The sequence below is a fragment of the Esox lucius genome, chromosome 8, assembly GCF_011004845.1.
Source record: "Esox lucius isolate fEsoLuc1 chromosome 8, fEsoLuc1.pri, whole genome shotgun sequence".
In the NCBI taxonomy this organism is placed as follows: domain Eukaryota; kingdom Metazoa; phylum Chordata; class Actinopteri; order Esociformes; family Esocidae; genus Esox; species Esox lucius.
The window spans coordinates 804,640-829,592 of NC_047576.1; the positions used below are offsets into that span (position 1 = coordinate 804,640).

General features: G+C 43.3%; 2 protein-coding genes across 9 annotated transcripts; both read right to left on the bottom strand.

Annotated features, from left to right (window-relative positions):
- Nucleotides 1-1,472: 1,472 nt before the first annotated feature.
- mknk1 (MAPK interacting serine/threonine kinase 1) lies at nucleotides 1,473-14,696 on the bottom strand. 4 transcript variants are annotated; one of them, XM_010900667.2, is made up of 14 exons: nucleotides 14,598-14,696; nucleotides 13,197-13,252; nucleotides 11,244-11,349; nucleotides 10,649-10,747; nucleotides 10,245-10,342; nucleotides 7,084-7,163; nucleotides 6,924-6,997; nucleotides 6,575-6,679; nucleotides 6,234-6,289; nucleotides 6,033-6,128; nucleotides 5,359-5,553; nucleotides 4,903-5,067; nucleotides 4,507-4,550; nucleotides 1,473-1,961 (listed from the first exon to the last, which is right to left on the bottom strand). In XM_010900667.2, exons 2-14 carry the CDS (start codon nucleotides 13,248-13,250, stop codon nucleotides 1,733-1,735), a joined length of 1,401 nt encoding a protein of 466 aa, XP_010898969.1. In that variant the 5' UTR covers nucleotides 13,251-13,252; nucleotides 14,598-14,696; the 3' UTR covers nucleotides 1,473-1,732. The 4 variants fall into 4 exon arrangements, with proteins under 4 accessions (XP_010898969.1, XP_019904805.1, XP_010898968.1 ...); XM_020049246.2 differs by having other exon boundaries at nucleotides 13,197-13,259; nucleotides 14,598-14,687; XM_010900666.2 differs by lacking the exon at nucleotides 14,598-14,696 and adding an exon at nucleotides 14,348-14,591.
- A 486-nt stretch (nucleotides 14,697-15,182) lies between these two features.
- mob3c (MOB kinase activator 3C) lies at nucleotides 15,183-23,182 on the bottom strand. 5 transcript variants are annotated; one of them, XM_013134883.4, is made up of 5 exons: nucleotides 22,886-23,182; nucleotides 18,991-19,836; nucleotides 18,161-18,363; nucleotides 15,896-15,948; nucleotides 15,183-15,842 (listed from the first exon to the last, which is right to left on the bottom strand). In XM_013134883.4, exons 2-4 carry the CDS (start codon nucleotides 19,406-19,408, stop codon nucleotides 15,919-15,921), a joined length of 651 nt encoding a protein of 216 aa, XP_012990337.1. In that variant the 5' UTR covers nucleotides 19,409-19,836; nucleotides 22,886-23,182; the 3' UTR covers nucleotides 15,183-15,842; nucleotides 15,896-15,918. The 5 variants fall into 5 exon arrangements, with proteins under 5 accessions (XP_012990337.1, XP_010898966.1, XP_012990336.1 ...); XM_010900664.5 differs by having other exon boundaries at nucleotides 15,183-15,948; nucleotides 18,991-19,705; nucleotides 19,798-19,836; nucleotides 22,886-23,181; XM_013134882.3 differs by having other exon boundaries at nucleotides 15,183-15,823; nucleotides 15,877-15,948; nucleotides 22,886-23,181.
- Between the last annotated feature and the right edge of the window lie 1,771 nt (nucleotides 23,183-24,953).

Here is a 24,953-nt window from a genome sequence, read left to right on the forward strand (position 1 = left end):
ACATTCCATCTGGAATATAAACCATGAACATTAAACTTTAGACTCAACAATGTAAACAACAAAATATTAAACCACTAAAAAAGATCTTTCATATTTCAAATCCCGTAACTTATTCTGTGTAAGGAGACAAAGAACATTTCAATTCACATCAATGTAGCTTCAGGTGTATTACTGGATATTATTAGCTATATGGCATTAAAAAAGGAAGAAATAGTTGAATGTTCTTGATATTATTTGGATGGAAAATGTGTATCGTTTGAGGTAATATTTGTATTTTATGAGGACTGTATCTTTCCATTTCTTGCTGGAGAGATAAATATTTAAATATAGTTTTAGATTATGTATGTTAAGTGTCCAGGTTTCTGACACTGTGATAAGCAGATAGACATTTTCAAGGAAAAATATATATATTTTTTACTTTGCATCCCTTTACATTAATGACAAACTCATCAATCATTCCGTCACACAGCTTCTTCTAACAGCACACTTCTCATAAGAAAGTTCTAGGTTAAACACTCACTCAAAACACTGTAGATAATATTGACCCTTCTGTTGACAGAGGCCCCTGAACAGGACGATCCATCCCATTAATGCCAGATCAGAGAAAGCCTCTGCTGGTTTGTCCTGGTTTAATGTAGAAATATGCATCTGTTATTAGGAAAATCACAGCCAGGGTTGCAGAATTCACAAAACTTTCCAGGTTGAAGGGTTTCTTCAAAAGATTTTCAGCTGAGGTCCGTAATTCTTGAAAAAAAATATTATAGGAAAGTTTTGCAAGCCTAGCATTCATAGCTTATGTACAGTTGAATAAAACCAATGGCATCTACCTCAATCCGAAGTGCATTAAAAGTAATGCTCTACTCATGCATCATTCAGTATTTATATTCAATACCACAATACTCTTAGAAAAAAAACCTTAAGATCTTTTACAATAAGACATCTAAGCAACCTAAGGTATACGTGAAATGCCCCAAACTGGTTTATTCAAGAATCCACTTCCTCAACTTAAAGAACAGTGCGATAAAGTATAGCTAACAATAAAATCCCAGCTGTAGCAGGCTTAACCTATATCAATAAAATAATGCGAAAGGGTCAAGTGATAAACATTTTTGTGGAGTAAACATTGGATTGTATTATGTAACATTATAGTCTGAAGTTCTTATCAAACGCAGGAAGACTGATACCAGGCTAGGACTAGGAGCGTGTTAGTTTAGTACAGGATGTCTGCTCCTGTGTGATTAGAAAACCTCTGGTGACCATGATGACAGTGTGGACAATGGGGCTACCAGCCTGTGAAGCCAGACAGGACCAAGACCACGGCAGCTATCGCCCATCTCAGATAGTGTCAGATGATTCAGTCCTGTAGAGCAGGGCTGGCCAACCCTGTTCCTGGAGAGCCACAGTCCTGTAGGTTTTCTCTCAAACTCTTATTCAGCACACCTGATTCTAATTAGTAGCTGGATGAAAACAGACTCAGGTTAGTCACAAATGAGGCTGAAGAGAAAACCTACAGGACTGTGGCTCTCCAGGAACAGGGTTAGCCAGCCCTGCTGTAGAGGCTCCAAGGAAAAACCATATAGAGCAGGGAGACATCCTCACACCAGGGTGGAGGGAACAGATGAAGAAAGGAGGACAGAGTTAGGAACACACCACAGTATTAATGTGGACGAGCTGTAAAAAGAGAACTCCAACAGCACCAAACGGGGTCTCCCTGGGTTAAGCCAGGGGATGGTCATGTGGGGAGGGTGTCGTCATCAGCAGGCAGGAAGTCCGGGGTGGTGCGCTGGGCGTTGGACTGTGCCCGTCGGCGAGCTAGCCGGGAGTTCGAGGGAGGCGAAAGCCTCATTGAGGTCACAATGGCAGTGACCACTTCCTGATGGTCCTCGTCATGCTGCGACAGCTGGCGGTTGAAGGCAATGGCGTCAGCAGCAAACTGGGTCAGGTCTTTGGTGCTGCTGTTCCTGTTCAGAGGGTGAGAAGAATAATTTAACTGGGTCAGGTCTTTGGTTTTGCTGTTCCTGTTCAGAGGGTGAGAAGAATCTTTGGTTCTGCTGTAAAACAGACAGCTGTGGAAATCACTAAATTTACCAAAGATACTACTGATGTTTCACACTGAACATGTCAGGCTGAGTTCTGTTTAGCTTCTTTGAAAGTCTGAAAACATGTCACTTTGAATTTGAAGTGCAATGTCCCTTTGAGACCTTCCTGTATGACATTAATGACAATCTGTTGGTTATACTTTAGCTGTAATGTAATATAAATTAGCTGTGATATAATAAATTAACTGTAATATAAATTAACTGTAATATAATATAAATTAGCTGTAATTAGCTGTAAACGTTGAGATCTGGTGACTTATGTGTGAATGGCAAGACCCCAAACTCAGATGAGTGTGTCTCTAACCATAAGTTGGTGTGTCTAGACTTGTGTGGTGGTGCATTGTCCTGTTGGAAGAGGCCAAACCCATCAGAATGAACGCAGGACATGAACGGGTGTAACATGTCAGAAAGGATCCACACAGTGTTCACCTGTCAGAGATGTTTGTAGATGTACCAGGGGTCCCATTGAATACCAGCTAAACAAACCCCATACCATGACAGAGCCCCCACCAGCCTGTACAATGCCCTGTTGACATGGAGCCCCCACCAGCCTGTACAATACCCTGTTAACATGGAGCCCCCACCAGCCTGTACAATACCCTGTTGACATGGAGCCCCCACCAGCCTGTACAATACCCTGTTGACATGGAGCCCCCACCAGCCTGTACAATACCCTGTTGACATGGAGCCCCACCAGCCTGTACAATACCCTGTTGACATGGAGCCCCACCAGCCTGTACAATACCCTGTTTACATGGAGCCCCACCAGCCTGTACAATACCCTGTTAACATGGAGCCCCCACCAGCCTGTACAATACCCTGTTGACATGTAGCCCCACCAGCCTGTACAATACCCTGTTTACATGGAGCCCCACCAGCCTGTACAATACCCTGTTAACATGCAGCCCCCACCAGCCTGTACAATACCCTGTTGACATGGAGCCCCCACCAGCCTGTACAATACCCTGTTGACATGGAGCCCCCACCAGCCTGTACAATACCCTGTTGACATGGAGCCCCCACCAGCCTGTACAATACCCTGTTGACATGGAGCCCCCACCAGCCTGTACAATACCCTGTTGACATGGAGCCCCCACCAGCCTGTACAATACCCTGTTGACATGGAGCCCCACCAGCCTGTACAATACCCTGTTGACATGGAGCCCCACCAGCCTGTACAATACCCTGTTGACACGGAGCCCCCACCAGCCTGTACAATACCCTGTTTACATGGAGCCCCACCAGCCTGTACAATACCCTGTTAACATGGAGCCCCACCAGCCTGTACAATACCCTGTTAACATGGAGCCCCCACCAGCCTGTACAATACCCTGTTGACATGGAGCCCCACCAGCCTGTACAATACCCTGTTGACACGGAGCCCCCACCAGCCTGTACAATACCCTGTTTACATGGAGCCCCACCAGCCTGTACAATACCCTGTTAACATGGAGCCCCACCAGCCTGTACAATACCCTGTTAACAGGGAGCCCCCACCAGCCTGTACAATACCCTGTTGACATGGAGCCCCACCAGCCTGTACAATACCCTGTTGACATGGAGCCCCACCAGCTTGTACAATACCCTGTTTACATGGAGCCCCACCAGCCTGTACAATACCCTGTTGACATGGAGCCCCACCAGCCTGTACAATGCCCTGTTGACACGCAGAGTTCATGGCTTCATGGGGTTTTCTCCACACAGGGATCCGTCCATCAGCCCGAAACAGTTGGAAACGCGACTCGTCAGACCAGGCTACTCGTTTCCAGTCAAGTGTCCAGTGTCGGTGTTCCTGAGCCCAGGCGAGGTGCGTAGCGGTGTGTCCAGTATTCATCAGGGGTACTTGAGTTGGGCGTTGGCTCCTGAAGCTCATATCCTGGTGGGAACGTTGCAGTCCCCAGGCTGATGTTTGTTGAGGGCCCAGCATTGAATGCAGATGTTATTTTAAGGCAGTATTGCTCGCCTATCGTGTGAAACGATTCTTGCCAACCGACGCCGGTCACGTTCTCCCACAGTCTTTTTACAGCCACACTGCTGTCCTAAGTTAGATGTTTTTCCAGAATTCTTGTATTCCCGGTACACCCCCGGTACATTAAAATCCAAACCTCTCCTCTACCTCCGAAATGCAGTGACGCATCTCATGAGCTCAAACTACTAAACCGCATTGAAAGTCACTTAAATCGTGGTAACTTGGTATTTTCATGGCGGAAACAGCTCTAGATGCTTCAACGGACATCTGTCACTTTATATATGCCCTGGCAGACTGGCAACGACGTGCATAGGTGGCGTTGCTATGCATTTTGTATGGGCTCATCTGTACCAGTATTTCTGGCACTTCAGTGTACATTAGCTGTAATGTAATATAAATTAGCTGTAATGTAATATACATTAGAGCAAGTTGCATTACCTTTGGAGGACATGTGGAGTGGGAAGACCTCTCTCTGGTGCATTCTGGAGAAAAATAAATAACCTTTTAAAACACACCAAAGAGCAAAGATGAATCTGGTGAAAACTCACTGTTTTCACATTAAGCCTTCTCTGATTATATAAGCAACAAGGATTGAGGGGGTGTGGTATGTGGCCAATATAACATGGGCAGAGCTGTTCTTAGACAACAAAATGTGCAGTAGGCCTGCCTGGACAGCTGATACACATACTAGAAACTCAGAAGGTGGATTTGGAAATACCGTACTGCAAATAGTCATCCATTTGTGGGAAACGCTTCCAAAAGAAGCAGTTGATTTGAGGCCAGTCTGGTATAATCAACACAAGGAGATGGAAAGGATGAGACATTGATACTCACTCCCTGGACCCAGGGGTGCTGCAGGACCTGGCTGGCGCTGAGGCGCAGGGTGGCATCCCTCACCAGCAGCCTGGAGATGAGGTCCTTAGCCTGGGCAGAGATGTGGGACCAGTCCCTCTCTGGAAACTCATAGTGGCCTTCTTGGATGCTCTCAAACAGGTTATTCTGCATCAGTAAGAACAGAAGGGACAATTGTGAATATAGTGTAATATTCAGGTTAGACCTATAATACCATTAAGAAATCATTATGTTTACACATTTAATAGAGGAAAAGCAGTCATGTAATTAATATATTAAACGCATGTCAAGTTTTCTTTAACCAGGCTTGAAGGACCAGTTTTGCTTGGAAGGATTTCTGTTCCTCCAAGACATATACAAAAACCTTGTTCTGTAGATGAGGATGGTGAAGGGTTAATGAGCAGAGCCTTTAGTGGTTTTGGCATGGTGGGGGGGTACCTGGCAGGAGCGGCAGGTCTCTCCCCGGTCCCAGCCGCAGTCAGTTCCACAGTGTCCGGTGAAGGGGGGGCTTCCACTCAGCAGGATGTAGAGGATGACCCCCAGGCTCCAGAGGTCACAGCGTTTGTCGTAGAACGAGGCCTCGTCTGTGAACACCTCTACGACCTCTGGGGCCATGTACTCCGCCGACCCACACTGAAACCCAACGGAACCACTATCAGAACCAAGCCACACTGAAACCCAACGGAACCACTGTCAGAACCATGCCACACGGAGACAGAAACCCAACAAAAGCACTGACAGAACCAAGCCACACTGAAACCCGACGGAACCACGGTCAGAACCGAGCTACACTGAAACCCAACGAAACCACTGTCAGAACTGAACCACACTGAGACAGAAACCTAACGAAACCACTGTCAGAACCGAGTTACACCGAGACAGAAACCCAACGAAACCACTGTCGTATACATATTTACAGGGTGGTGAGTTCTGGAGTGGTTATAGGAGTACTAGTATATATTTCCAGGCGTGGTGAGTTCTGGAGTGGTTATAGGAGTACTAGTATATATTTCCAGGCGTGGTGAGTTCTGGAGTGGTTATAGGAGTACTAGTATATATTTCCAGGCGTGGTGAGTTCTGGAGTGGTTATAGGAGTACTAATATATATTTACAGGCGTGGTGAGTTCTGGAGTGGTTATAGGAGTACAGGCACTGCTGAGTTTCACTCCACTTCCCAGGTCAAAATCACAGATCTTTACAGGCGACACCTGCAACAGGCGGAACAGAGAAACCACAGGCTGTCACTTTTCCCACAGTTTACAATAATGTTTTAAATGAACAGTCATCTATACTTATTGGGAAGAAAAGGGTACCTGGTCTGTCGATTCGCACAGGATGTTCTCCGGTTTGAGGTCCCGGTGGGCAATACCTGTGAACCAAATCCTTTGAATGAGGTCGCGATAGCTTTCAGAATGCAGAACGTCAAAACAATGTCAGTTTTAAGCCATTTCATTAACCCAACCCCTGACAAACATTTGGTGCCACCACTACTATTACAGTCAGTAGCACTATTACAACGCTTTTCAATGGCACGCACTTTCTCCAGTAAATGTATTTACACTATAAAAAGTAATGTATTTTTCTAGTGCGCAGATGTTGTTATTCTATACAGGAACTACAGGAGTTAGGCCGATGGGCTTCGAAGGACTCCTACCTTTGGTGTGGAGGAAGTGTAATGCTTTGGCAATATCTCTGACCACTCGGCTGGCCTCCAGCTCATCAAAGTGCTTACGGTTCTGGATGTGAGTGAGAATGGAACCTGTATCGCCGTGGGATTACAGAGGACGGAGCTTTTGGAAAAAGACCTAATCTTTTCATTTAACCTGGGTCATGTTCATTAGGCCACAACATGGCAACATGGTTTACAACAGAACACTTATTGGATAGGTTCATGTACAATAATGGTACAATGAGTTTTCCTCAAATTACATGAACCAGCTTCAACTAACAAAAGTAGGGGAACGTTCTGTAAAAATAAGGTATCTGGCATCTCTGGCTCTTACCTCCACGTAGCTTTTCAAACACCAGGTAGAAGCAGGTGTCATCTTCAAAAAACTGTATCAGTTCCAGAATGTTCCTGAAAACATCAAGGTGACACATTAGTGTGTCATTCAATGTATGAGTTCATCCAGACGTTTTACAGTGACAGAGTGCAACACACACCTGTTCCCCTGACACTGGTAGAGGGTCTCCACCTCGCGGAAGACCCGGCTGCGACTGTGCCCAGCGTTCTTCTCAATGATCTGGGGCCACAACATAATCTCCTTTATAAACAAGCAATCAGGCATGAAGGGGTATCATAGGTACTCTTCAACTTAGAATGACGGAATCTGAAACAAAAATCCAGGAAATCACATTTTGTGATTTTTAGTAATTAATTTGCATTTTCTTGCATGACATAAGTACTTCATAAAGCAGAACTTAATATTTGGTACCGAAACCTTTGTTCGCATTTACAGGGATCATACGTTTCCTGTAGTTCTTGACCAGGTTTGCACACACTGCAGCAGGGATTTTGGCCCATTCCTCCATACAGACCTCCTCCAGATCCTTCAGGTTTCAGGGCTGTCGCTGGGCAATACGGACTTTCAGTTCCCTCCAAAGATTTTCTATTGGGTTCAGGTCTGGAGACTGGCTAGGCCACTCAAGGACCTTGAGATGCTTCTTACAGAGCCACTCCTTAGTTATCCTGGCCACGACCCATCTTCAATGCTCTTACTGAGGGAAGGAGGTTGTTGGCCAAGATCTCGCGATACATGGCCCCATCCATCCTCCCCTCAATACGATGCAGTCATCCTGTCCCCTTTGCAGAAAAGCATCCCCAAAGAATGATGTTTCCACCTCCATGCTTCATGGTTGGGATGGTGGTCTTGGGGTTGTACTCATCCTTCTTCTTCCTCCAAACACAGCAAGTGTAGTTTAGACCAAAAAGCTTTATTTTCGTCTCATCAGACCACATGACCTTCTCCCATTCCTCCTCTGGATCACCCAGATGGTCATTGGCAAACTTCAGACGGGCCTGGACATGCGCTGGTTTGAGCAGGGGGACCTTGCGTGCACTGCAGGATTTTAATCCATGACGGCATAGTGTGTTACTAATGGTTTTCTTTGAGACTGTGGTTCCAGCTCTCTTCAGGTCCTGCTGTGTAGTTCTGGGCTGACTTCCTCATGATCATTGATGCCCCATGAGGTGAGATCTTGCATGGAGCCCCAGACCGAGGGAGATTGACCGTCATCTTGAACTTCTTCCATTTTCTAATAATTGCGCCAACAGTTGTTGCCTTCTCACCAAGCTGCTTGCCTATTGTCCTGCAGCCCATCTCAGCCTTGTGCAGGTCTACAGTTTTATCCCTGATGTCCTTACACAGCTCTCTGGTCTTGGCCATTGTGGAGAGGTTGGAGTCTGTTTGATTGTGTGTGTGGACAGGAGTCATTTATACAGGTATCAAGTTCAAACAGGTGCAGTTAATACAGGTAATGAGTGGAGAACAGGAGGGCTTCTTAAAGAAAAACTAAGAGGTCTGTGAGAGCTGGAATTCTTACTGGTTGATAGGTGATCAAATACTTGTCATGGAATAAAATGCAAATTAATTGTAAAATCATACAATGTGATTTTCTGGATTTTTGGATTCCATCTCTCATATTTGAAGTGTACCTATGATAAACATTACAGACCTCTACATGCTTTGTAAGTGGGAAAACCTGCAAATCGGCAGTGTATCAAATACTTGTTCCCCCCACTGTATACCCCCTTCACAGCATATTCCTTCTGATTCACCTTCACAGTATATTCATTCTCTGATACACCTTCACAGCATATTTATTCTCTGATTCACCTTCAAAGCATATTCTCTGATTCACCTTCACAGCATATTCTCTGATTCACCTTCACAGCATATTAATTCTCTGAATCACCTTCACAGCATATTCATTCTCTGATTCACCTTCACAGCATATTCATTCTCTGATTCACCTTCACAGCATATTCGCTGATTCACCTTCACAAAATATTTATTATCTGAATCACCTTCACAGCCTATTAATTTTCTGATTCACCTTCACAGCATATTCGCTGATTCACCTTCACAAAATATTTATTATCTGAATCACCTTCACAGCCTATAAATTTTCTGATTCACCTTCACAGCATATTCTCTGAATCACCTTTAGAGCTTTTTAATTCTCTGATTCACCTTCACAGCCTATTCATTATCTGAATCACCTTCACAGCATATGAATTATCTGATTTACCTTCACAGCATATTCTCTGATTCACCTTCACAGCATATTCTCTGATTCACCTTCACAGCATATTCTCTGATTCACCTTCACAGCATATTCTCTGATTCACCTTCACAAAATATTTATTATCTGAATCACCTTCACAGCCTATTAATTTTCTGATTCACCTTCACAGCATATTCTCTGATTCACCTTCACAGCATATTCTCTGATTCACCTTCACAGCATATTCTCTGATTCACCTTCACAGCATATTCTCTGATTCACCTTCACAGCATATTCTCTGATTCACCTTCACAGCATATTCTCTGATTCACCTTCACAGCATATTCTCTGATTCACCTTCACAGCATATTCTCTGATTCACCTTCACAGCATATTCTCTGATTCACCTTCACAGCATATTCTCTGATTCACCTTCACAGCATATTCTCTGAATCACCTTCACAGCCTATTCTCTGAATCACCTTCACAGCCTATTCATTCTCTGATTCACCTTCACAGCATTTTCATTATCTGAATCACCTTCACAGCATATGAATTATCTGATTCACCTTCACAGCATATTCTCTGATTCACCTTCACAGCATATTCTCTGAATCACCTTCACAAAATATTTATTATCTGAATCACCTTCACAGCCTATTAATTTTCTGATTCACCTTCACAGCATATTCTCTGATTCACCTTCACAGCATATTCTCTGATTCACCTTCACAGCATATTCTCTGAATCACCTTCACAGCATATTCTCTGAATCACCTTCACAGCATATTCTCTGATTCACCTTCACAGCATATTCTCTGAATCACCTTCACAGCATATTCTCTGAATCACCTTCACAGCACATTCTCTGAATCACCTTCACAGCATATTCTCTGAATCACCTTCACAGCTTTGTAATTCACGGATTCACCATCACAGCTTTTTAATTCTCCGATTCACCTTCACAGCATTTTCTCTAAATCACCTTCACAGCTTTTTAATTCTCGGATTCACCATCACAGCTTTTTAATTCTCTGATTCACCTTCACAGCATATTCTCTGAATCACCTTTACAGCTTTTTAATTCTCTGATTCACCTTCACAGCATATTCCTTCCCATCTTGAAGACTGACACACCCCTGGACCTTGGCATATGCACCCTGACCAAGCAATTCATCAGTCAGAAGGTAAAGGTCTGGAAGAGAACAGCACGAAATCCTCTCTTTAGTGTCTGCATGTGCATTTAATAAAATATAAGATTTTGTTAACACAATGAATTCTGTTCTCTTCATTTTTTTCATCCAAGTATAACTGAGAACACTCATCATCAGAATCAACCTGGTAATGCTGCGGGCTAACTGCTTTGTTCAGGGACAGAATGACAGATATTTCACCCAGCATGCTCAGAAATTAAATCTGGGGTCCTTTCAGTTACTAGTCAGTCATCTGGCCTTTAAGTTACCCTGCTGCTCCAATATGACATTCATTATTTCATACTCACCACTGAAGTTGCCTTTAAATCCACCTGTTGCTGTTGTTCTCCTTTTCTTCTTCCTTCGTTTGGCTGCGTCGGGAATTCCCACTGGCTGGCTGCCCACCTCTGTTTAAACAAGTCAGCTATTAATTCACAGGAGCTGGCTGTTAAACACAGACTGTTGGGACTGACTGCATGGACTGAGAAGAGTTGACAGACTATGTAGTAGATTAAATGAGGGAAATGTGCTAACTAACTATTTAGAAACTGCCAATTTGATAATAATATTAGTAAGAATTTGATAAAGTATTGTTTAAACCCACAAAGCAGCTTAAAGAAGGAGTGGCAATCTAGGACCTGTCCTATAAATATAAGAAAAGGGTAATATTCACCATCATCGCAAAAGCAACAGTGATCCTACATCAGCAGCCATATAGTGGGACAGGGGACAGTCGAGAGGAAGACAGAGGGACAGGAGAAAAGTGGACAGGAGACGGGGGACAGGAGTACAGGAGGCAGGAGTAAAGGAGACAGGGGGACAGGAAGACAGAGGGCAGGAGACATGAGGGAAGTAGGACCGTAGACAGGGGAGAGAGAGGCTCTGATTACAGGCCTGTAGTACCTGGTGCGCCTTGTGAGAGGGGCTGTCTGTCATCGGTGAACACCCCTTTCTGCTGTCGCCCACTGTTCTCCTGGATGGAGTCAGAGGCTGGGGTGTTCCTCTGTGACTGAGTGGTGGGGGTGGGGGGAGACAGGAGGTGGAGAGGTGACAGGAGGTGGAGAGGTGACAGGAGGTGGAGAGAGAACGAGAAGGACCATGTTACCTTTCTCTTTGAAGTACAAATGCAGTCCAAAAACGAAACAATCAAAAACACCAACACATTAACCATCTACATATATTGAATAGTGACCTACATAAAAAACTATATAATTAATACTACAAAGCATTAGGATTTAAAACAAGATAACAGCATCCCCATTGGCTGCCGGCCAATACGGTCCACTGATTGACAGCACAGACAGGAAATGCTGACAAACATATATAAAGATCTTATCTGACCCTGAATATTCCTGAAACAAGCACAGCCATACTGGAGACTTTAACAAAGACAGCACAATTACTGGTCTATGACTTTCCTCTACTGTTTTCTCTAAAACCACATCAAGGCATAATGTGATTGATTCGAATGTTAATACACTCATTTTAGTAAGCATTGGCTTGAAAAACTATATGTTACTAACTTCCTCCATACTCAGATTTTTCATATTGTTCTCAAAGTCCACTGATCAAGAGAGAATTCTGAAGACAGTAATTTTTTCCAACAATCCATTACTCAGCTCTGTCCCAGTCTGTAATAAGCGTTCATGAATGGAAAATGAATGGAGACCACTCCAAATTTTTCTTAAATCAGCATCTCTACATGTATGGCAGCCATTCCATTCCACTATCTGTTAAATTCCAACACAGGCACACCTCATTTTACTTAATGAGGTACTGATTAGGTGATTACCTGAACCAAATCTACCCAAATCATCATGCTTTGGGGCTATTTTTCTGCAAAGGGACCAGGACGACTGATCTGTGTAAAGGAAAGAATGAATGGGGCCATGTATCGTGAGATTTTGAGTGAAAACCTCCTTCCATCAGTAAGGGCATTGAAGATGAAACATGGCTGGGTCTTTCAGCATGACAATGATCCCAAACACACCGCCCGGGCAATGAAGGAGTGGCTTCATAAGAAGCATTTCAAGGTCCTGGAGTGGCCTAGCCAGTCACCAGATCTCAACCCCATAGAAATTCTTTGGAGGGAGTTGAAAGTCTGTGTTGCCCAGCGAAAGCCCCAAAACATAACTGCTCTAGAGAAGATCTGCATGGAGGAATGGGCCAAAATACCAGCAACAGTGTGTGAAAACCTTGTGAAGACTTACAAAAAACATTTGACCTCTGTCATTGCCAACAAAGGGTATATAACAAAGTATTGAGATTAACTTTGGTTATTGACCAAATACTTATTTTCCATCATAATTTACCAATAAATTAAAGATCCAACAATGTGATTTTCAGGATTTTTCTTATTTTGTCTCTCATAGATGAAGTGTACCTATGATGAAAATTACAGGCCTCTCTCATATTTGTAAGTGGTAGAACTTGCACAATTGGTGGCTGACTAAATACTTTTTTGCCCCACTGTAGCCTCCAGATATTCTGGGCAATGGTCAGGCATTAACGCCTGAAATTGCAGCTTTGCGATATCGGTACGAACCGTTTCCATCCATGAATTTGGACAATGCTAATTACAGACTGGGACAGAGCTGAATAATAGATTGTTTGAAAAAAAATACTGTGTCTTCAGGATTCTCTTTTGGTGAGTGGAATTTTGACGAACTATCCCTTCAAGGTTGATACCTGATCAAATCCCAAACCAGCAAGATGAAACGTGTTTTTGTATTTATTGTTCTGTCCTTGAACAAGACAGTTTTAACCCAAACTCCTCCTTCAAGATGCCAGTGACAACAAAAAAAGTAACAATGAGCTAAAGTAAACCAGTAATATTTGACAGCAATGTAGAATTACCTGTACAGACAGCTGGAGGCCCGGCAGCTCTGCCATTGCGCTCTGCCTCACCATATCTGGTAACTCAGAGGATCACCAGGAAGTAGATAAGAAACAAGTCATCACGAAGTACAAATATGTGCAAGTATTTGAGGGTGTTCACAGTAACAGACAGAGGAATGTGTGTGGGCTGTAGTGAGCTAGCTTCCCCAACATAAGGTGTTCTTACTGTGTAACTATGAAGTGAGGTCACTGATTCTATTCCTCAAAGTGAGAATCAATCAAATGTATTTACAAAGCACTTTTTACAACAACAGTTGTCACAAAGTGCTTTTACAGAAACACCCGGCCTTAAACCCCAAGGAGCAAACAACAGTAGTGTTGAATTTCAGTGGCTAGGAAAAACTCCCTCATAGGAAGAAACCTAGAGAGGACCCAGGCTCAGAGGGGAGACCAGTCCTCTTCTGACTGTGCCGGGTGAGATATTAAGATTCCAATTGGAATAATTTAGGAAGAAACCAAAGGGCCAAGAAGTGGAAATATATAGAGATGCTGAACTGCACTTGCATTCTGACAATATTCTCAAGTATGAAATATCTAATCTCAGTGAATTTTTTGGTTCCCAAAACTAGAATATGATGTTACACATTTGACATCATCCGGTTTCCTGACAGAGTACGCGTTTCCTAACGGAAACAACTTAAAACGCGCCAATATTGCCCAATAGCTTCTAGCTAGTTTGTGCATGGCCCCTCCCACCTCCATGCACATTTCTTGTCGTTTGTACAGTGTAACGCCAGGCCATAATAAACTTAAGTTAAAGAAAAGTTGGATATCATTCTTTTTTTTGCTTTTGCCACCAATCCGATCAGATATTTTGCCAACAATTGGGCCAAAAATCTGAATATGTCCTCAGTAAACTCCCGTGTCAGACACTGACTCTATCTCGGTGTCAATTTTGGGGAGCTGCGAACTCCTCAAATAACTCTGTAGTAAGCAGTCAGGGCTGGCCATTCAATCAGCTATAGGTAACTACTTTAACTAAAAAAACGTTAGCTAGCTGCAGTACGTACACAATTCATGCTATCCGTCAAATAACTTTTAGTGGCAATACATGTGAATGTGATGAACACCATCTATTTAGCTAGCTTAGCTATAGCATTTCAGCTTACCGTCTTGACGACCTTTGGAAAAAGTCATTTTGCATATTTATTTCATGGTCAGCTGAGCAGTAGCTTGATATGAAACCCCAACCAAGTGGCTAGCTATATTTGCTAGTGTCGTTAGCCGGTTAGATCACTACACTAATACACCCGACCTAAGTTCAAATACGGTTACTATGCCGATCTATTACGTGTTACAAGCGAGTTAATCGCAACATGAGTAATAATGATATAGTTCGCTAAACGTGTTGAATCTAACCTGGAATGTGTACAAACAGGCTGCGATTCTCCAGCAGAGCCTCCGACACCCCTCGGATGTTGTGATGATGGCCGGACTACAGTGAAACCCAGTGACGTAGGGCGGGAAGGGCCAGGAAGGACCCAGCATGTTCGACGTCATTTGGTTTCTGTATTTGCCGAATCCCTTCCCTGTTCTGTGCGGTTCAGGGGGATTTCTGGTGTTTCATGATGGTGCCTTTATTTACAGGGCCATTCATAGAAGCACCTCGACCTATTAGTAGGGAAACTTATATTTCATGAGTCATATAATAATTTTAAGACACACTAGTAGTATTAGTATTAGGTTGTATACTTATATTCATGAGTCATTCCAGTGTTTTAAGAAGGTCCCCTACTTATCCAACCCCATAACTTAACTCTAACCATAACTTCAGCATCAATATCATGAAACACATTCATTTAACCAATTCTCAATCTCTAACCCCAAATCTTAACTCAAACCTAACACTTAATTTTTGTCAACTTTTTTCTGATTCAACAACGGTTCAGGAAATTTTTTGTCCCCATTATATAGTCAAATCAGAAACAATAATAGACACTTGAATGAAAACATCAGATATTTTCTTTTATCACAACTGAAGAAAACATCTTAAAGATTACATCTAAATAAACTAAGGGCATGCAGCAGTACAATATTTATGGTGGGTAACCTTTTGTCTTGAGTTTGGCAACTTAATCAGTTATATATTTCAATCTGAGTAGTCTCAGGCTAAATCTTGTAAATCCGTAATTCCAAGTTTTGCTTTTTGTTATCAACCTGTATTTGCCAGACAATTTACACATATTTCTTAGGTATTTGTATATTTTGCTGTCTGTTGGCTAGGACACAAATTGGACATTCCATGTTTAAATGTTTAGGATTTCACTTTCTGTCCATCACAAATTTCTCAAACATCTCATAATCACAAAAAATATCCACATTTAAAAATGTCAAGAACATGCAATATAAAAATATATACATGTTTAATGAAACAGGGCTTAAACAAAAGCCCACAGCCAGGCTGAAAAAGTCATTTTCTGAACCAATGTGTTGCTTGGGATTGATAACACACTGTTCAGGTCCCCCACATCCATTCAACTGTCCTTTGGTTTGAAGGCGGAATAGTTTCGAAACTTTGGGTCTTGAAGGCATCTGGGAATGTTGAAATGATGTAAACTCAACTGTCCTTTGGGTCTTGAAGGCATCTGGGAATGTTGAAATGATGTAAACTCAACTGTCCTTTGGGTCTTGAAGGCATCTGGGAATGTTGAAATGATGTAAACTCAACTGTCCGAGTGATTTAATTACAGATCTTCTCTGTCATTTCTCTCTGAGGGTTTAGGAAAGAGATTATGGACAGGCAATTACCATATTGTTGACAAATTATTGCTTTATATGCCAACTTTGTCAAAAAACAAGTTGAGAAAATAAATATTATTACAATTTCAAAGTCCATTACATGGGCCCAGCCCTCAGCTGTTTACAATACATGTGACAGGTCACCTGTCAGTTGTTATTTGAATCCCATATTTAAGCCTCAGTGACAACAACCACAATAACAATTATAATAATAGGTAATATAAAATAAGATATCAAGGAGTATAGCACATACAAACATACAACAATATTAAATATTCTATCACTAACTTATTAATGTATGATTTATTCCTATCACTTTAAGCTGCATTTTTAATCTCTTATTTTTGTTCTTCATGTGTTTGTAAGGTTTAAATTGCCTTTGTGCATGTAGGGCGCTAGACAAATAAACTTGCTTAGCCTTGCTTTTCCTAAGTCACACAGGCCAATACTATCGACATACTTGGAGGCCATTAATGGTCATTATAATTTTGGTGACTGGCATCTTGATTAGCTCACAGGTCTTAAATTGACTAGTGAGAGTAAAAATAAATCAGAGGTCCTTGGTCGAGAAGTTACCCAAATAAGGGCAGAGCAAGCTCTTCTAAAGGATCTCAACTGTGGGCTGAGATAAGAAAGAGTAGTCTGTGACTGATTCCTTTCTTCCCGTCAAAAATTTATGCTGAGAGCCACTGCTATAACGTGATGCCAGGCCCAGGTGCAAGATGTCTTTATGGGACATAATGCTAACAGAGGCCTTTTATGACACATGTGAGCTCCTAACCCCATCTGTTCAGATGTAACTAAGCTCTGAGCACAAGATAAAACGAAAGAGTCACTTATGGCTCACTGCTGTAGATGACAACTTGACATGGTTATACAGTATATAAACCAAACCAGATTTTCACTAAAACAAGTTTATTTTATGACTAAGTGGACCATAAATTCCTATGATTGTTCTGCTAAAAATGAGACACACCGTTATCATACAACTGGACTATGACTTACACACCGTTATCATACAACTGGACTATGACTTACACACCGTTATCATACAAATGGACTATGACTTACACACCGTTATCATACAACTGGACTATGACTTACACACCGTTATCATACAACTGGACTATGACTTACACACCGTTATCATACAAATGGACTATGACTTACACACCGTTATCATACAACTGGACTATGACTTACACACCGTTATCATACAACTGGACTATGACTTACACACCGTTATCATACAACTGGACTATGACTTACACACCGTTATCATACAACTGGACTATGTCTTACACACCGTTATCATACAACTGGACTATGACTTACACACCGTTATCATACAACTGGACTATGACTTACACACCGTTATCATACAACTGGACTATGACTTACACACCGTTATCATACAACTGGACTATGTCTTACACACCGTTATCATACAACTGGACTATGACTTACACACCGTTATCATACAACTGGACTATGACTTACACACCGTTATCATACAACTGGACTATGACTTACACACCGTTATCATACAAATGGACTATGACTTACATAGCTATGAGCTCCGTTGTATATAATGAGCTCTATAATAAAAGTGTCACTTTTGTCCAGAACTACTTACAGAAGTTAATGTATCCATTTCTATGCAACAAATGATTCATGCACTGAGCTTGATTCTATATAAAAACCCAGTTTATGGGGTTTGCAGACACTTAATACAAAATGTTCTGATGTTGCGAAATATGAGGGATGTCTGTTTTATGATTGAAAATGTCAGCTTCTCCCTGTTACGATTGCGGCACTAGGCCTTGAATGACTATTAAGGATATTCCAGAAACACTGCTTATTTAACCAGGAAGGAATGGCAGCACCTACAAACTTGAAGGAGAACGCATTCACCCAGGCAACAACCATGAACGATCCCTCAGGTGCCAACCCTCTACAGAGAGACACTACAGCAGGATGAGACAAGCACCTGGACTGGAGCCGCGGGGACTTACCTTGACTGTGCTTCTTTTCACCAGGCCCCAGATGGCTCAGATAAAACAAAATGTACTATGGGAAATAGGTTGGAAATAGCCCAGCCCTCCACCCCAAACCCTCTATGTAGGCCCGTCCCCTCCCACCTCCACACCCCTCCCCAGTTCCCCCCACACTTCGTTCCTCACCAGGGGCTCCAGCTCGGAATGCTCGATGAGGCTGAACTCAGAGATGAAGTAGTAGTAGTGTTTGTAACAGGTGTTGATGTGGGCCTCCGCTCCCATGCTGCAAACGCTGTCAAAGTGGTGTATGTAGACGTGTACAAACACTCGGAAGAGACGGCTCAGGATCTTCTTACACACCTGCTGGAAGTTCTTAGGGAAGGGAACACCTGGAACCAGAAGGACAGAGTTGTCAGTAAAACGCTGGCTATGGTTCTCACTGTGCAGTAGACACTCTTGTCTTTTAAATGTTAATGACCGTCCCTGGCTGCATACAAAGAGTAACAAAGAGAATGTCCTCATGTTCCATACTCAGATACCATCATTTAAATCTGTTGTCGTTCAAACCATACCAAACCCAATCCCCCACCCCAAGCAAGGTTGTTAACAGTCCTTTGACCATAAACATTAGACCCAGAGTTTCTCCATTACAATTAATCTAAATGCCATACAAACTGTGTAATGAAGCTACCCTCAAACATTTCTAGATCCGTTAAAATCTCTCACTAGTCCTCACTAGTCTTGGGGAGATGTGACATCACAGATGCACACACTGTCCTTCACTGAACCTAGTTCTCCATCAAATAGCTTTACTTCATAGGCTTTTTGTACATTGATGTTCTAACAGAACATTGCAGCGAGAATGTCATGGAGGCATCAATACTTTTTGCACCATCAAGCGTCATTATGTGCTGCTAGATTCCAAAGTTAACCCCCAGCCCCCATTGATAAACTCATGTCATCCATTACACTCTAGAAAGGAGCCAATCAGTTTTCGGGAGGCGGTCCTCACACACCTACTCTGGTGGGGAAGATGTCCTCGTTGTTGATGTTGGTCTCGATCCAGTCCATCAGCAGGTTCATGTATTTCAAGGCGGGCAGCTTGGTGGGCCTCCGGTACTCGTGTCCGTCCTGCCACCTGTACTCATAGCGCAGGCCCCCAGACATGATTGGACAGGTGCGCTCTGTGCAGAACTCGCTGACCGTGCCATAGATCAGGTTGATCCGGTTGAAGAAGTCCACCACGTGCACGGCGATCCAGTCGTTGATGTTCTCCCCCTCCGGCAGCTGGACCACTTTCCTCAGATCCAGGCCTGACTTCAGGGAGGCCTGGGCCTTCTTGTACAGCTCAAAGCGCTGAGTGCCGGGCTCAAAGCGTTTCCGGGGCCGAAATGTTTTGTCTTTGCTGAAGACTTGTCCGAGACAGAGCGCCATTGCCTTAATAGAGGACACTATGGGTAGGTGCTGGCTCAGTGGGTAAGTGCTGGTCCAATGGGTAGGTGCTGGCTCAGTGGGTAGGTGCTGGCCCAGGGGTTAGGTGCTGGCCCAGGGGGTAGGTGCTGGCTCAGTGGGTAGGTGCTGGCTCAGTGGGTAGGTGCTGGCCCAGGGGGTAAGTGCTGGCCCAGTGGGTAGGTGCTGGCCCAGTGGGTAAGTGCTGGTCCAGTGGGTAGGTGCTGGTCCAGTGGTAGTGTTGTATGGAACGGCGGGAGGCGGGATGGCGGGGGGGTCGTCCTGAGAAGGAATTGGACTGGTATCACCACATGTTTTTGTTTAGGTTGAGCTTGTCTCTGAGAAGCTTTTCCTAGTGAGAGGACAACACTGACCTCTACATGGGAGAGAGTTGAGACCACAAGGAATTGACTCTGAAAAACGGAGATAACCAAAGAAAAAAAACAGGAAAATCTGAGATTAGAGGGGTTCTTTCACAATGCTATCAAAAGTGGTAGCATAGACCAGAAACAGACGTTATGTTAAAAATCTGGAAACAAAAACAGCAAAGTAGGAACAAAATTGTCTGCTTGTTTACAAAGGGAATCCTGAAGGACTTGATAGGAGAAGCACGTTGAGATTGTGAAACTGCTCAGAACAAACTCTGCGGCCAGTTTGTTAGGTACACCGTCTCATTAATGAAAATGCCAGCTCCAATAACTCAGAAACAACTGCCCTCCAGAAGTTTTCCACCCACAGTGTCTGTAGTTAACAGAATATGATGCAACAAACCATGTTCATGAGAGGTCGAAGGAGAATGGCGAAACATGTGCACCCAGGATCGGCCCACTACACTGCAAAGATGTGGGACAGCTGGACTGTCCCCAGAGACAACTAACTGTCCCCAGAGACAACTAACTGTCCCCAGAGACAACTAACTGTTCCCAGAGACACTAAACATTTCCCAGAGACAACTAACTGTCCCCAGAGACACTGAACTGTCCCCAGAGACACTGAACTGTCCCCAGAGACAACTAACTGTTCCCAGAGACACTAACCTGTCCCCAGAGACAACTAACTGTCCCCAGAGACACTGCACTGTCCCCAGAGACAACTAACTGTTCCCAGAGTCACTAAGCCATCTCCAGAGACAACTAACTGTCTCCAGAGACACTGCCCTGATTCAGGTCAGAAGAGTGCCATTCCTAAAATGTATTAATTGTGATTAAAAACCAGTTCCCTGATTAAACTTCAGTGGTAACACCCCCAGCATCCCACTGGAGACCAGACATCCATATGTCTCCTCTTCATCACTATGCCTCTTCTTCATCTGTCTGGCTTTGATTTCCACTGTCAATGAAATGCCTTGGGAAAAAACATTAAAATGAAAATGGAAAACTGAAATCAGATCAGAGGGGCTTGTCCAGTGTAACAGTGTTTTGGATGAAGGAGCTGTCCACCAACTGTACGTGAAACATCCAGAGAAAGCTTCTTAAAATGTGAATCAGTAGTTGAAACAAAAACAAGCATGTCCCTGCCGCTGTTTGTGTAAAAAGCTGAGGGATGGGGCTGGACAAATGTAACCACTCATAGGCAGAGAGCTATTGATGAAGGACTGACCATCATGATATGAACATTAGTTTGAAGTGAGGCTGTAGAATGTTTGTTAACAATTTGTTCAGCCCTCAGCCTACGTAGCTCCATGGTTTGAACAAATCTCTCCTGAATTTCAGTAACTGATGTGGACAAGTCTGAGATGTCTTGGCAAAATTCTCAACAAGTCTTTCAGATTTTGTTGCCAAATGTTTTTAACTGAATAATTTATAATAATTTACAGTATATTTCATTAATTCTAAATCACACTGTGTGGTGGTGATGTGTGAATACATTCACATTTACATGTATCACTTGGTTTAATGTGTTTATTTTTATTCCTGAATGAGTAATCTATCCTCTGTATTCTATCCTCCCAATATAGTTTCCAAATTATAATCATGGTCATGCCTCATTGCAGACCCTGACCAGATTTGGGAGGGGAATTGAACATTGGAACATACACTCAAAGGTCCTATGTCATTTCTTGGATTTTTCAGATTGGCCAGGTAAGTTTGACCAGGTAAGTTTGACCAGGTAAGTTTGACCAGGTAAGTTTAAGATAGTCTAAAGGACACAGACACTGAACAGAGGAAGGTTGGGAAAAGGTGTTATGGAGTTTGAGGTGTTCTGATAACAGAGAAGAACGTTTGTGAGATGCAGACCTAATGAAAAGACGTTGGAGGAGTGCTTGACGCCAATCTTTCAAGCATAGTGGAGGCAATGTGATGGTCTGGGGGTGCTTTGGAGGTGGTGAAGTGGGAGATTTGTACAGGGTAAAAGGGATCTTGAACAAGGAAGGCTAACACTCCATTTTTCAACGCTATGCTATACCCCGCTGATGGCTCTTGATTGGTGCCAATTTCCCAAAGCAATGACAATGATCCATTGACCCAAAGCACAGCTCCAAACTATGCAAGAACTATTTAGGGAAGAAGCAGTCAGCTGGTATTCTGTCTGTAATGGAGCAGCCAAGACAGTCATCGGATCTCAACCCTATTGAGCAACTTGACCGTAAGAAGTGCCCATCAAGACAATTCAACACACCTCCAAGATGACCTCAAACTGACAGCTAGAATGCCAAAGATCTGCAAGGCTGTAATTGCTTCAAATGTAGGATTCTTTGATGAAAGCAAAGTTTGAAGGACACAATTATTATTTCTTATTATTATTATTTCAATTATTATTATTTATAATATAAAATCATTGTTTCTAACCTTGTTAATTACTATTTTCCTTTTCATTTTACTATATTATTTTATTCAAACTCATTTCATGTATGTTTTAATGGAAAACAAGGACATTTCTAAGTGATCCTAAACTTTTGAAGAATAGTGTACATCCTCCAAAAACACATCCCGCAAAGCTGTTCTGCTTCTTATCATATTGCTCACTTCCCAGGAAGTAAGAAAAGAGCAATACACTTGGAGACGAGATCTCTGGCAAACCACCACTATTAGCCTGCAGGTCTCTGACCCACACATGACTAGTAAATGTAAAAGTCACTGTGCACAGAAAAGAAATGTCAGCTTCGCCCTGTGGATAGGTTGGATAACTTGGCCTCCACTTCAGTTCTTCTCTGTGTCCACATCGTTCTGCTGTTACAGACAGGCTGCATGTCTGATCACGTACGCTGGTGTCTAGTCTGACCCACTGAGAATGTTACCTAAATTACTGACTTTCCATGGAATTTTTATCTGACACTGGAAAATATAACAATAGCTCTGTTATGAGGCCTCACAAAAAGAAACTAATGCAATGGAAAGACCAGCAGAGATCTTAGTTACTGTAGACCCAGTTCTATGCAACAAAAAGAAAGAAAAAAGAAAGAAAGAAAAAAGAATCAGAAAGAAAAAACAGGAAGAGAGGGGGAATGATTCCCCATATTACCTGGCCATGGTCCCAAGTGTGCACGATGAGGAATTCTGTGTCGTAGGAAGGCCAGGGATAGTTCCGTTGACATGAACTCCCGCTGGACATGCATCCAGGCAGACCTGTCCCTCTCCAGGCCTCCCAACTCCCTCCTTCCCGGCCACAGACACCGTGAGACTCCAACGTCACTCAGCAGCACAGAGAGAAAAGCAGAAGAAAACAAGTCGCTGTATGGCTTCTCTTCCTGTGAGTGATGTCACATCCTGACTTTGTCTGCTAGGCCCATGCTGTCTGTGTCAATCTGTGTGTTTGTGTGTGTGCATGGAAGGCCTATAAATTGTCAGAGGAGGTTCCTATACAGTAGGGGCGGGAAGAGGCCAGCCTGAACGCTCTCAACGAATCCCCTCTCCCTCCCTTTCTCCCTCTCTCTCTCTCTATCCTTCTCCCTCTCTCTCTCTTACTCGCCTTACTGATCCTGTGTGAAGGCAGCCCATCCCCAGCCAACAAGGTCCAGCCCTCGTTTTTGGGCTCTGGGAAAACAAACTCAGTCATTATCCCACACAACCAGAGAAGGAGGAAAAGACACACACTGTCTGAACCACTGCTGGCATCTTTGATTCTCACATAATTTCACTGTCATTTCACTGTTTTTTTTATTGCAGAAACTTGTTGTCCAGGGCCACAGGTATTCAAGTACTTGCGCCAATGTAAAAAGACATCTAACTTCAGGAAGTAGGACTTGGAGTTAATATCAGGGAATTAGACTAGGAAAAATACTTGGAGTATGTGTCAGGGAATAGGATTTGGAGATAATGTCAGGAAAAAGACTTGGAGGTCAGGGGATAGGACTTGGAGGTCAGGGGATAGGACTTGGAGGTCAGGGGATAAGACTTGGAGGTCAGGGGATAGGACTTGGAGGTCAGGGGATAAGACTTGAAGGTCAGGGAATAGGTCTTGGAGGTCAGGGGATAGGACTTGGAGGTCAGGGGATAAGACTTGGAGGTCAGGGGATAGGACATGGAGGTCAGGGGATAGGACTTGGAGGATATGTAATCAAATGTAGCTTGTGTGGCCTTAAGTATAACTCAATGGCTCCTTCTCCCATTCATGTTTATTCTCTAATGCTCTGGCCAGCTTATTTGTCAGCTTATTTGTCAGCTGATCCCCCTGTCATAAAGCAGAGGGCTCCAGGCTTGCAGTCAGATATAAAGGGCAATTAACAGCTGAGAGAGTGCAGGCCTTGGAAACTTGGGTTGTCTTGGTAAGACACTGACGCACGTGGAGGGATGATGGGATTGAAGGAGAATATAATATACAGTATCTCACAAAAGTGAGTACACCTCTCACATTTTTGTAAATATTTGAGTATATCTTTTCATGTGACAACACTGAATGACACTGCCACAATGTAAAGTAGTGAGTGTACAGCTTGTAACCCACAGCCATTAATGTCTAAACTGCTGGCAACAAAAGTGAGTACACCCCTAAGTGAAAATGTCCACATTGGGCCCAATTAGCCATTTTCCCTCATGTGACTCGTTAGTGTTACAAGGTCTCGGGTGTGAATGGGGAGCAGGTGTGTTAAATTTGGTGTTATCGCTCACACTCCCTCATACTGGTCACTGGAAGTTCAACATGGCACCTCATGTCAAAGAACTCTCTGAGGATCTGATTTTTTTTATTGTTGCTCTACATAAAGATGGCCTAAGCTATAAGAAGATTGCCAAGACCCTGAAACTGAGCTACAGCATGGTGGCCAAGGTTCCACTCAGAACAGGCCTCACCATGGTCGACCAAAGAAGTTGAGTGCACATGCTCAGCGTCATATCCAGAGGTTGTCTTTGGGAAATAGACATATGAGTGCTGCCAGCATTACTGCAGAGGTGGAAGGGGTGGGGGGTCAGCCTGTCAGTGCTCAGACCATACGCCGCACACTGCATCAAATTGGTCTGCATGGCTGTCGTCCCAGAAGGAAGCCTCTTCTAAAGATGATGCACAAGAAAGCCCACAAACAGTTTGCTGAAGACAAGCAGACTAAGGACATGGATTACTGGAACCATGTACTGTGGTCTGATGAGAGCAAGAT

What these genes read in the sequence shown, in the direction of transcription:
- mknk1 (XM_010900666.2), bottom strand. Translation starts at nt 14,375, where the DNA reads ATGACTTTTTCCAAAGGTCGTCAAGACG. An exon ending in GGAAGGAATATGCTGTGAAG is followed by an intron (nt 7,164 to 10,244) that starts GTGAATCAGAGA and finishes TTGTGGCCCCAG; the next exon opens with ATCATTGAGAAGAACGCTGG. An exon ending in ACTCCACATGTCCTCCAAAG is followed by an intron (nt 1,962 to 4,506) that starts GTAATGCAACTT and finishes CCCTCTGAACAG; the next exon opens with GAACAGCAGCACCAAAGACC.
- mob3c (XM_013134883.4), bottom strand. Translation starts at nt 19,408, where the DNA reads ATGGCGCTCTGTCTCGGACAAGTCTTCAGCAAAGACAAAACATTTCGG. An exon ending in CATCTTCCCCACCAGAGTAG is followed by an intron (nt 18,364 to 18,990) that starts GTGTGTGAGGAC and finishes TTCTGGTTCCAG; the next exon opens with GTGTTCCCTTCCCTAAGAAC. An exon ending in ATTCCGAGCTGGAGCCCCTG is followed by an intron (nt 15,949 to 18,160) that starts GTGAGGAACGAA and finishes CTAAACCCTCAG; the next exon opens with AGAGAAATGACAGAGAAGAT.